Here is a 13,238-nt window from a genome sequence, read left to right as displayed (position 1 = left end):
GAAATCTGACTGTAATCAGCCAGGCAAAGCAGGCTGGGGGTGGTGGAGGTGGGGTGGGGGATGGGGTGGGTGAAGAGAATCCAAGGGAGAGGGAGGCAGGCTTGAAGTAGGGCAGTGGCCTGATTAGAAGGATGACTATAGTAGTCATCTTTAGTCTATAGATGACTATAGTAGTGATGCCAGAGATGGACTAGAGGCAGCCCACCTGCAGAGAGGGAAGAGCAGTTAGGAGGCTGTTTGTGTTATGAGACCAGAAACAACAAAGACTTGAACTAGGCCTTGCACTAAGACTTGAACTAAATGTTACCAGTACAGGTGGGAAAGATAACTCCAGTGGAGGTACTCACTAGGTAAGAGTACATAAAGAAAAAAATGGACCAGTCAACATCTTTAAAACAAGGTCATATGCAAATTTTTCACACTGTAAGAAAAGTTTACCTCTAATGCTCTTTTAAGAGCACTAGGTCCTGGCATAAGACATAAAAACACCCATCTGCATAACTGAATTCTTATTTCCCACCAGCACTACCCTCCTCTCCAGTGTCTCCCAGATGCTAGTGCTCAAAAAAAATCACAATGCTAGAACTGGCAGAACAGTTCTGGCTTCTCTTCCAATCGCTGTGCCTGGGAAAGCCCACACAGATATAGACTCTAACAACTGAAGGCCTTTGAGGCTCCAGCCCTTTCTAGTGGCCTAGAGATTTCTGAGTGCATCAAATGCTTTTTCTATAATGCGTGGGCAGGACACACACCACCTCTGTGGACCATAGATTCGTTATTACTTTCCTTGCTTTTCTCAATGGGTTTCTGAACACCACTAAAGGTGCTGGCATTTTATTTTTAATAAATTCTACACCCAGTGTGGGACTCAAACTCGTAACCCTAAGGAGTCACATGCTCTATAGATTGAACCAGCCGGGCTCCCAGAGTGCTAGCATTTTATAAGCTGTAAAACATACTGAATTTTTTTTTACTAACCTTGTAAGGTAGACTCATTTACATTCAATAAAAAATTCTGTCCCTGGACAAAAGTTACATGCACACAAGTCCTATCATGAACTATTGCTGCTTGGATGGCTAACGAGAGCATATCTGCTTTAGCCCCTAATTTAAAATGGTCTACAGGACAAGGACGTGGATGGAACTAGAGTATTATGCTAAATGAAATAAGTCAGTCAGAGAAAGACAAATACCATGATTAACTCATACACTGAATTTAAGAAATGAAACAGATGAACATGGGGGGTGGCGGGGAGAGAGGCAAACCTATAGAGAACACACTGAGGGCTGCTGGCAAGGACGTGGGCAGGGGTAGGTGGGTTAAATAGGTGAGGAGTGTTAATGAGGGCACCTGTGATGAGCACTGAGTGTTTTATGTAAATGATGAACCACTAAATTCTACACCTGAAACTAATATACTGTATGTTAACTAATTTATTTATTTATTTATTTTTTTTTTTTTTTTAAAGATTTTATTTATTTATTTGACAGACAGAGACCACAAGTAGGCAGAGAGGCAGGCAGAGAGAGAGGAAGCAGGCTTCATGCCGAGCAGAGAGCCCGATGCGGGGCCCGATCCCAGGACCCTGGGACCATGACCCGAGCCGAAGGCAGAGGCCTTAACCCACTGAGCCATCCAGGCACCCCCTGTATGTTAACTAATTTAAAGAAAAACTTAAAAGAGGAAAAAAATGATCTACAGGAATTTCATTTGATCTTTTTTTTTTTTTTTTAAATGTTCTAAAGCAACTTTTCCAACAGAGGGTCTCGAGAAAGTAAGAATCATCAGAGGCAATTCATCTGAGGCTGGTCTTTTATTGGAGAGCGTGTTCAAATGCGCTGCTAAGCCTACCTGTTCAGGATCTCTGGTCAGAGAGACCCACTCATTCACTAAATGATCTCTCCAGCTGAAGGCAGTCAGCTGTGGGAAAAATTAGGCAAGAAGAGAAAGAAGAGTATGGGATTTTGTGTGCAAGCCCTGCAAAATAATGCCAACTCTGCCCAGAGCCTCTGCAACAGAGGGTCTCGAGAAAGTAAGAATCATCAGAGGCAATTCATCTGAGGCTGGTCTTTTATTGGAGAGCGTGTTCAAATGCGCTGCTAAGCCTACCTGTTCAGGATCTCTGGTCAGAGAGACCCACTCATTCACTAAATGATCTCTCCAGCTGAAGGCAGTCAGCTGTGGGAAAAATTAGGCAAGAAGAGAAAGAAGAGTATGGGATTTTGTGTGCAAGCCCTGCAAAATAATGCCAACTCTGCCCAGAGCCTCTGCAATATCCACTTACCAATCAAAGGTTAAGAAAACAACCAGCTTTCCCTTTGTCCCCAAGGGTGTTCAAACCTGAGTTCAAATCCGTTTGTTGATGAGGAATTTCTTTCTAGATTGAATATGCCTGTCTTAGTCAGTTTTCCATCTGTATAAAAGTTTACCCATATAGGGGCACCTGGGTGGCTCAGTGGGTTAAGCCTCTGCCTTTGGCTGTCATGGTCCCAGGGTCCTGGGTTTGAGCCCCGCATCTGGCTCTCTGCTCAGCAGGGAGCCTACTTCCCCCTCTCTCTCTGCCTGCCTCTCTGCCTACTTGTGATCAACAAGTAAAAAATCTTAAAAAAAAAGTTTACCCATATTAAAAAAAATGAATTACACTAAACTTTGGGATTTGATGTTTATGAGTTTTTCCCACTTAAACTCATTGTTTGTTAGTTTAGTACTTAGAACAAACATTCTTGTTCAAAAGAGAATGCCCAAACTATTTTTTTTAAAGATTTTTTTTTTTTAATATTTTATTTATTTGACAGAGAGAAATCACAACTAGGCAGAGAGGCAGGCAGAGAGGCAGGCAGAGAGAGAGAGAGGGAAGCAGGCTCCCCGCTGAGCAGAGAGCCCGATGTGGGACTCGATCCCAGTACCCTGAGATCATGACCTGAGCCGAAGGCAGCGGCTTAACCCACTGAGCCACCCAGGCGCCCCGGGAATGCCCAAACTATTAATTTAAACTTAAACTGTCAGGTAAGGAGATACCCATCTTTGGTTATTACATTTAGTATCATTCTCTGAAAGGAACTGTTCTGGTACATAACTCATATGCAAATCAAACTGTAGGATATGGATAACCCTTAAACAATATGGAGTTGAACTGCGTTAGTCCACTCATGATTTTTCTTGGATAAAGTACAGTAATGTAAATGTACTTTTTGATTCTCAGTAACATCTTTTCTCTAGCTTACTTTACTGTAGGAATACAGTACATAATGCATATAACATTAAAAAATGTGGGGGTGCCTGGGTGGCTCAGTGGGTTGAGCCTGTGCCTTCAGCTCAGGTCATGATCTCAGGGTCCTGGAATTGAGCCCTGCATTGGGCTCTCTGCTCAGTAGGGAGCCTGCTTCCCCCTCTCTTTCTGCCTGCTGCTCTACCTAGTCGTGATCTGTCAAATAAATAAACTCTTAAAAAAAAATTTGTTAATTGACTATGTTATCAGTAAGACTTCAGTCAACCGTAGACTGTTAGTAAAGTTTTTGGGGATTCAAAATTTATAAATGGATTTTCAACTGTGTGGGGGTCGGCACCCCTAACCCCCCACATTGTTCAAGGGTCAACTGTAATTATTTTAATTTCTACATTCTACACTAATATATATCACCTGTGGCTGAGACTACTGAGAACCCAATCCAGGGGCTCCTGGGTGGCTCAGTTGGTTGAAGAGCCTGAGTCTGGACTTCACCTCAGGTCATGATCTCAGGGTTGTGAGATGGAGCCCTGTGCAGGGCTCCATGGTGGGTGGGTATGGAGTCTGCTTAAAATTCTCTATCCTTGGGGCGCCTGGGTGGCTCAGTGGGTTAAAGCCTCTGCCTTCGGCTCAGGTCATGATCCCAGGATCCTGGGATCGAGCCCTAAATCAGGCTCTCTGCCTGCTTCCCTGCCTACTTGTGATCTCTCTGTCAAATAAATAAAATAAAATCTTAAAAAAAACAACCTGAGAGAAGACAATTTGTTTAAAAAAAAATTCTCTATCCCTCTCTTAAAAAAAAAAAAAAGCAAAAAAACCAGGGTGTAATGAAAAGACAATACGTCTTAAAATTTACCACTCACCAAAGGAGAAGACAATGCTTCTTAAAATCTACCCTCTTCCTCTCTGAACTTAATTCTGAAGTGTCTAGTAAGCTTGGGATCAATGAAACAATTTTCTTTGCTGGTTACTCACTCTATATAGACCAATTATCATTAAAAGCCACATCGAGATGAATCTAAAGCTAGAAAGCCCTTCCTTTAGGCTCTCATAGGTTTACTACCTATGCAATGAGCTGTCTTCCCCCACACCCAACCCAAGTACTGGTTTTCTACTTTCTGGTTGTAAGGTATTACTGAAATGTTACTAACAGGTCTCTCAACAATAAAGTACAACTTCGGAAAGATTCAGAGACACTTCTAAAGGTGCAACCCACCCTTTAAGAAGTAGCCTTGCACAAGAACCTGCTTCAACAGCTCTAAGATCTGAGGAGCTTCTCTAACTAGCTTCCTTTTTATCTCTTTCGATCTTAGGGACAGTGCTTGTGGAATCGGTGCACTTTCAGCTCTTTTCTTCCTCGCATGTGCCATCTAATGTAAGACTCTCTGGTCTGTGTGCACTCAGTGGATGCTTATTTAAGTAATGTGTCATTCTGATGACTTTCTCATCCACTTCTCAACCAGCACCACCAGTTTCTTCCTTCCAGCCAACAATAAAAAACAACAGCAGGAAGTTTTACTCCGTAAAGCATTAATAAGATATTTTAATGAGAAAAAAAAATCTTAGTATTATGTTTCTATTCAAAGACACTCAAAACTAGTTTTTCCCTGCCCATCCCTTCTAACTGCAACTTTGTGACCATGTAATAAAGGCCAGTTTAAAGATTTTTTTTTTTAAAAAGTTTAAACCTTTTTTAAAAAGATTAAACAACCAGGCTAGCAAAAAGGTACTCAATACATACTTTCCTTATATCAAACAAGCTAATATTTCAGTACAATGTAACTATACAGAATATATACAATACACGTATGTTCACAAAGCAAACACTATAGGCTCAGAACAGATTTGAAAAAACAATTATTCACATTGATTACAATAACTCTAAAAATGATTGTTAACGTTGAAACGGCACTTAGTTTACAAAAAAGTCACAAAAATATATATATATGTATGTATATATATATATGAAGTCACCAAGAACTATGGTTCCTGTAAAATACTAATAGCCAGATACTAGTATATAAAATGTGAAGTTCTGACATTGTATACATTTTTAGGAAATAAAACAAAATCCAAAACCATTTTCTTTATTGTTGAAAGTCAAACATGCCAAGTAACTTAGCTATGGCCACTGACACCAAGTAAAGTCATATTTAAATGAGATGAGAACTGGATACAAAGCTGGTGAGCTGGGGACTGGCACAGTTAAGGGAGTTGTACTGGTTCTAGGAGAGGGTAGAAGACATAAAAACACCCATCCATATACTTTTCACATTTCTGCCCCAGCATTACCCTCCCCCAACAGTTTCATAAAACGCCAGTGACCAAAAAGAATCATAATGCTACAAGGTAAAAAAAAGTTTCCCCCAGACTTCTTGATGTTGGTCTATTGGAAAATATTAAGCATGCATCGGCTAAACAAAGCAGTCAGTCACCCATCTGGAAAACTGTGATGCGCAGTTTCCTCCCAGGCTGGTTGTACTAGAAAGTACTCCAGTTTTTAAATGGAGCCAGATTTGTATGTTAGCTCTGTAAAATATTGAGCTACTGTAGCAGCAAATATGAAATTACAGAAACAAAACCACAATTTTATTTAAAAATTCATTTCTGTGACATCAAAACAATTTTTTCCTTCGTATCTGTCTCCTGTAACCAGACATCAATTTCTTCTATCACTGAAGTATGGTCAATTTCAATTTCAATCTGACTTTCTCATTATGCTGCTGTGGAAAAAGACAAGTCCTAATCCTGGAAAATTTTAATTTACTCTTAAAAATGAGAATACAGGAATTTCAAAGTAAAAAAAAAAAAGTCTGTTCTAAAAGTATTTCACAAATATATATATTTAAATATTAAAATAGGTTACCTAGGATTTTTATAAAATGGCTTTTGAAAAGATAGTAGAGGCACAAAGAAGCCATACACTATCTTCCAATTGGACATAAGGTGCCACAAGGGTGCCCTATAAAGAGGCAGGCAATCTCTATCTGATGCAACAGGAGGCACCAGTAACAACAGAAAAATCAAATATATTACTGGGACTTGGATCAAAACCAAATTCTGCTCTATTAAGGGCTTTTTTTTTTCTTTTTATCTTGAAATACATGCATTAGAAGCCATCACTTTGTATAAGGAAGAAAATGAATACAGGTTATGATCTTACTCCTTCCAAATACCTGGTGGCATTCATTTCAGGCACCTGAAAGATGAAAAGCAGTGCAACTTTCAGTAATTTAATGGACTACTCTCAGTATGAGAGACCTTACATAGCATCTATCAACTTGAAAATTAAATTGGTAACTGAAATAAAGCAAAGCTTTTAGAGAAAAACACATTTATAATCTAATCATAGAAAAGGTTCTCTCTAGAAAACAGATGTTTCTAGGAACTGCATGAAAGGCTTCCCACCTCTAAATGAACACAGCTTCCACTAATGCCATTGGAAACATGTGTTAAAGGGAGATGACTGGCTCCTCTTAAAGTAGGGAAGATTTAACCTTCCTTAGAAGGTGATGTACTTTGGTAACCTGAACATTCAATTACAGGATAATTTTTTAGCCTGTTTAACTGGATTACGAAATCTGGATATAGTTAGACCAGCATTTGGAAAAACAAGGATAATATAATAAAAGTCATGACACTAGCCCCTCAAACAATCAAGCAGCGATTTTGTCAATAAATTATCACAATTGAATCCAGGGCTTTAAGCTTACTTAGCAAAATTAGTCAATTTAAAATAGAAAGGCAATAATCAAAGAATTGAGATTTTATAAACCAGGCACTTCAAACTGAAATTAAAATTTTTAAAGTTAAAAAAATTTTTTAAAAAAAGTTTGTTTTCAGTCAATGGTCTCAACTTTTAAATTCTCTGTAAACTATTATGTACACAGGAACCTTGTTATTAGTTGTAACTGGCATGGGGCCTGCACAGAGGAAGTTTGCTTAAAGTAGCATGAGCACTTCAAGGCAGTTTCGTATTTTGGATACCGCCAAACTGAGAGTCCATAACACTGCCTGACATCTCTGCAGAGATGACTTGTAAAGACCTGGAACTGTTTTTTTCTATCATAAAAATATAATCACTACAATGTAGTGGATATATCTAACTGTATTAGTTTAGTATGAGGTTAAAAAAAAAAGTACAACTAGGATGTCACTAAGAGTCTATATTCCATAATCTGATATAAGCTTAACTCTCCCAGTAATTTCAACATTTATAATCTAAGAATAAAATATCCACAAAATGTCTGTTCCTTAGTTGAACCCGGAAATTCGTTCAATTCCACTTCATTGTTTAATCTTAACCATTATTGCTTTTGGCAAATTCAGCTTGCTGAGGACTTTCCAAATAAAAACAGCCTATATCACCACATTCAGTCAAGCAAAATGACACTAAAAAAAAGTGGGTAGAAGCAAAATAAAAAATAAATTTAAATTCTGACATTTTAGCTTAAAGCTAAAGGAGTATGCTTAGCTATAAATATTCCTCATAGATGTGTTTACTATAATAGAACTCTCCCCAATTTTGTTCCACTGCTTAAGAAAAATCTAGTTTCTATACATTCTTCTTCCAGTTACTTTTAAAATCTGAATATATTATAAATAAAGTATCTTATGTCAATAACTTATAGTGAAAATCATATTACCTTTTAACAACTTTGGGTTGCTTCCAAATGCAAACTTTACCAGTCACCCCCCTTGCCATTAATATTAATATCTAGAAAACTGTTCTCCCTCACTTGGATGTATATTTCAGAGTTATAGCTTCACATTTTACAGATGAGTGAAAATAGGATAAGTGCCACATGAAAGCTTCTAATTCTCTTCGTCAATTCAACAAACCTCAAACTCCTTTCCGTTAAGATATTACAATTTCAGGACTGTTGATTCATCAAGTAATAACAATGATTTTCTCCATGTGGTACAGTACAGAGTTGTCATTACCTTATAATTTTTTTTTAGGGACTACAAAACTAAGAGACTAAAACTGATCTGAGAATCTTCCAAATAAAAGCTACTAAACAAGATAATTGGCCTCTATCTAGATTGAATACAAAAATGAAATCAAAGATCAAATAAAAGACTGAAAGAGTTAATACAGCTTCCAAAGGTTCCCAGAGAATCATTTATACAATGGGGAGAGTCTGGCTCAGTAGTCAGAAAGTAACAGAGCTACCAATTATACTGCATTAGATATGCTGACTAGTCCATTCCATTTGATAAAATATTTTAACAAAACACGTTTTTCTGTTTGTTTTTAAAATCAAAGGGCATGTGTCATATCATGGAACCAAATTACTTAACCCAGAATGGTTAATGAAAGGTTAAAATGTAAGACTGAATGAGGCTATTTAAACATTTTAGTACACTTTGTCTCACTGAAATTGAGAACTTCAAAAACTGGCAATGTAACTTAATGTGCAACTAATTATGTGAAACACAAATTAAGATGATTATTTGAAATTCCAAGTAAGAGAAATTCATTTAAATGTATTTGTGGATGATAATCTCCATCTGTAATCCATTTATAAAAACTTTAAATAAACCCCCCCAGTATTAATCCTTTTGTTTCTGAATTATTACAATCACTGTCATGCTAGGCGCCTCCATTGTTAGAACAGACTCTTAAAAATGGAAAGAACGACTGTAGGAGCTGTAACATCCAGCATCACAGCAAGCATCTTTACTCACTTCTAAAGTGTATCTCATCTATTTGGTAGCATAAAAATGTAAAATAAATGCTTTTCTTGTATAAAATACTCAGTTTTTAAAAGGCAATTTATCCTGCATCCTAAAATTTAAGCCCTTTACATATCACAAAGTTACCCTCTTGGGCCTTAACAAAGATAGCTATGCTTAAGTATTCTAAACTGGAATTTTTTGTTTAGTTTCATTGGCAATTCCTAATGGATGGGATAATATAACTGGCTTTCATCTCTTTTCAATGTTTTCCATATATTCTGGTAAAACTTATATATTCGGGTATCCCTCTCTTTGATAAATTTTAAATAAACCTAAATAACACTATATACAATTATACCTTGCGGCTTAGTTTCCTGAAACAGATCCATAAGCTAAAAATCCTTAAGCTATCAAGAAAAATGTAGAGCCTCAATGAAAGAAAAAAAAAGGCCTTTGTTTATATCACTTTATGTTAAATACTTGTTAGCTACCTGTATTGATAAGATCTGGGGAATAAACAAACCAAGTACACATTTTCATAGTATATTCAAATTTTTCATTAAACTTGAAAAGCTGTGCAATCTGTAATTACCAATGAAAATCCATTTGGGAAAGAAGAACCAGTAGTGGGAATCCTACATTTCTGAGAACACAGACCACTTTTGAGCTGCCAAAATTGTGGGCTCTTTTAACGTAGAGTTCTCAGAAAAGGGGATGTGTTTTAACACTTTCAACCACACAAATCCCCAATTTTCTTTAACCCTATTTCTTTCTGTTTTTTTCTTCCTTCCTTCTTTTCACACCCTTAAAAAAAACTCTTAGAACTGAAGGCAATAATGATTCCTGGTCATAATTTTACCTAGTTTTTATTTTGCCAATATAAGATTTTAAAATTAACTCCAAGGCTTATCCATTGGTAGGCGTAACAATTTTCAAGAATATGTAGGACATTAAAAATAAAAATTCCTGACCTTTCTAGCTGAGACACAGCAGTACTGTTACAAATTAAGTATCTCAGTCTGTTGCAAAAAAAGTAATTCAACCCTACTAGTAAAGAAGCATAAACGGTGGAAGCCCATCATAATTTGTATATGTTGTTCTTCCTGAAGGTAATATACCTGTGTTTGGGAGCAAAGGGGGAAAAACGTTCAAGATGGAGCTAAGGAGTCAAAAACAAGTTAAAGACAGCAGAATCAAGAAAAAGAATGTTACCTGAAAAAAAAAATCTTCAACTTACTTTCCCTTTCTTTACATTTGTGGGAGGAAAATCAATCACAGAATTAGCCAATTAAAAAAATGAAACAAGTAAAATCACTATAACTTAAAAATTAATTTTATTATTAAGGACTAGCACCTGGGCAAAATTCAGATCTTGTGTTTTGAATAAGAAACTGAATTTAAAAAAAAGAAACTGAATTTAGTTTCTTTTTCTAATTTAATCAGGTGTTCTTATAATTATTAAAGTTTGGTAATATACATAGAAAAAAGTTACTCAGAAGTTCATTGTCCATGGACTCATGAATATTTAGGATCAAGGTCAGCGATGCTTTAATGGCACTAGATGAAAAGTATACTCCAGTCTAGAATATCACATAAATTTCAACTATAAACAGGAAGTTTCATTTTTTTAGCAGCAAAAGAAGTAATATTAATTTAAGGTTTTTAGTTTTTTTAGTCTTAACGATTCTTTCCCCCCCTAGATTAATGAGTCATAGATCATTAACTTAAAGCCTCTTCTTATCTTTTACATTATTGCTTACATTGTGTAAAACCTACACTAACCCTTTTAATAAACTTGGCAATGTCTAAAAATATTTTGGAACAAAAAACAAAGTATCACTGACATAAGGAATTTTGTAAACAATCTTAATTGGGTTAAGAACGTAGCCTTAACAGAGAATTCTTTTATTTTGTCCAAATCAGCACAACAGAAACATCCCCAAGATTACATAAGCCTATATATAAAATATAGAGTATCTCCAATATTTTTCCTTTATATGATATCATGCCAGTATATGCAAGAGGAAGTACTGTTCATGGGGCAAGAGGAAAATGATTTAGGCAATGACCTAATTAGCCAGGCACTAACATTGAGACCAGGTAAACAACAATTTGAGTCAGAAAAGCAGTATTAGAAGAGTTCCTATAAAGCTGAGATTTATGTACTTCATTTCCCACTCCTGGTCATTTCATGCACAGCCTGACTATTCTCAATCATGGTTCTCTGACTTCATAGAAGAAAGATTATTTGGAGTGGTACTAAAAAAAAGTTCAGGGACTGCCTCTCCCAACACCAAATTTTTACCGTGAAAAATAATAGAAACGACAAAGCTTAAAAAAAGAGTACATTGGATTTCAGAAGCATTTACCCTAATAATTTTTTAAGAAAGCTTACCGTAAATATTTCCAAAACCAACAGGCTTTACAAAATATGGTACAACATCTTGTGTATAAGAGTAAATATCTACTCAGGCTACCTGTCAAATTATGTTCAGTAATTTGTTTCTGGTGTACCCTTTCATCTCAGGAAGGTCAACAATCATCTGAATTCTTCTTTACCTCGTGATCTCATTAGCCTACTTTTAATAACGGAAGAAGAAACTGATAGAGGCCTTAAGTCTACTAGTTCTCCTTAAGTCTCACAGTTTCAATTATGTTTCAACATTGTGTTATTGTGCACTTACAGAAGCAATCTCTTAGTCATGAAAAATAAAACATCAGTTGCGGGGCTTACAAAGTAAAAAGGGAAATTCTTTCCCAAACTCTTTTTTGTTTAAAAAATTAAATTAAAAGTACAAGACCAAGCACAGGCACTTTCCAAAAACCAAAAATGAAGCCAAACCATGAAATTATTCAATGGTTATAGAAGACAGCTCTGATTTTGGGGGGTCATCTCTGGTTGCCTCAGTACAAGCACTGGTCTTTGGCTGCTCTGGCATTTCTTCCTCTTTTTCTGCCAGCCCACCAAGAGACCCCAAGGGGAAAGTGCTTTCACAATTCTGGGTCGAGGAGACCTGCGAAATTACAGGCATTTGAACAGAGGAGTTGCTTTCAAAACTGTGTTCTCCAAGATCATACTGAACAAGGGTCTCTTCTTGCTCCTGGTTTAAGTAGTCCGGTACTAGGAAATCACTAGATAAGAGGCAAAGGATGAAAGAGGGAGTTAATTTTCAAACCAGTAATAAATTAGCCACAATAAAAAGACCTGATTTGTAAAACAAGATTGGGATTTTTCACTTCTCTAATTCTTGATTATAATTCAGGATATTCAATTTCTAAACTAAATATGAACCAAAAGTATCCATAAGAACCAAAGTATATCAATTTTCTTTACCACCAATAGATAAGATTATCACCTCCACTGTCATTTTAGACACCTAAACAGCCTTTCTTGTTCTATGTAGAAGAGTTTCTGTATACAAACAAATGCAATGAGCATGCTCACTTAAGCAAAGATCATTTGAATAACTTCTGCTTAACCTTTCTTGGATTATATACTAATTAAGAGGTATATAAACTTAGCTTTTTATTACTTCCTGGATATAAGTTAGTTAAGAAACTAAGTCCTTAAGCATAAATGGCATTATATTTGAAAATGTCATGAGACTGGTTATTTATTAGTCCTCAGGAAGTGTTAATATTGAAAATATTTAATATTCTATTAGTAGAATAATTATTTAATTTTTGAATATGGACAGTAAAATATACCAAAATTTTAACAACAGTGGGTATTATCCCTAAGTGGTGAGATCAGAAAATATTATAATTTCTTATATTTTATACTTTCCTACATTTACTAAATTTTCTACCATATGCATTTTTTGTAAAAGAATAAACATTATAAATCTTAAATGCTTTAATTAAATCTTTGTTAAGCTAAAAAAAGTTCATTCTACTAGGAATGTCAATAACTAATACATTTAAGGTTATTTTAGAATTTGATTGTCCAGTGTTAATAAAAAATTAAAATCTGTTCATCTGCAAAACAATTTAAAATGTCCTATGTTCTATTTTCTAAAGTCTTCAGGTGTTAAATAGAGGAATGGACAGTAGAGGGCTCTGTATAGGGAAGATATAGGCAATAGGAGTGGTTAACTGAGACACTATTTTAGTTCTGAACAAACAATGTTTGAAATGACATGTAGAATTTAGGTTTAGTGATAGGACAACCAGACATTCAGACATGATTAAACAACATGAATGTCGGGTTTGGTGAAAAAAACAGAATTTATGTAGCAATAATTTAGAATTTACTGAAAAGCAAGATTTAAAAAATAAAGATGATTTAAAATGTAAAGGTTTAGGAAGATTTCATTTGATAAAAAACAA

General features: G+C 35.8%; 1 protein-coding gene across 7 annotated transcripts in view; it reads right to left on the bottom strand.

The window, feature by feature from the left end:
- Positions 1-4,746: 4,746 nt before the first annotated feature.
- ZBTB44 (zinc finger and BTB domain containing 44) overlaps positions 4,747-13,238 on the bottom strand; it is a 68,303-nt gene continuing 59,811 nt past the window's right edge. For 4 of the 7 annotated variants that reach the window (XM_046015340.1, XM_046015343.1, XM_046015339.1 and 1 more), the window contains one exon: positions 4,747-12,041. In XM_046015340.1, the coding sequence (XP_045871296.1) occupies positions 11,759-12,041 (283 nt within the window). In that variant the 3' untranslated portion in view covers positions 4,747-11,758. The remainder of the gene's footprint in view (positions 12,042-13,238) is intronic. The other 3 variants (XR_006819967.1, XR_006819968.1, XM_046015341.1) reach the window with 2 other exon arrangements.

This window comes from Meles meles, chromosome 8 (genome assembly GCF_922984935.1).
Source record: "Meles meles chromosome 8, mMelMel3.1 paternal haplotype, whole genome shotgun sequence".
Taxonomy (NCBI): Eukaryota; Metazoa; Chordata; class Mammalia; order Carnivora; family Mustelidae; genus Meles; species Meles meles.
The sequence above is the reverse complement of the archived record's forward strand: the minus strand, read 5'-3'. Positions and strand labels throughout refer to the sequence as shown.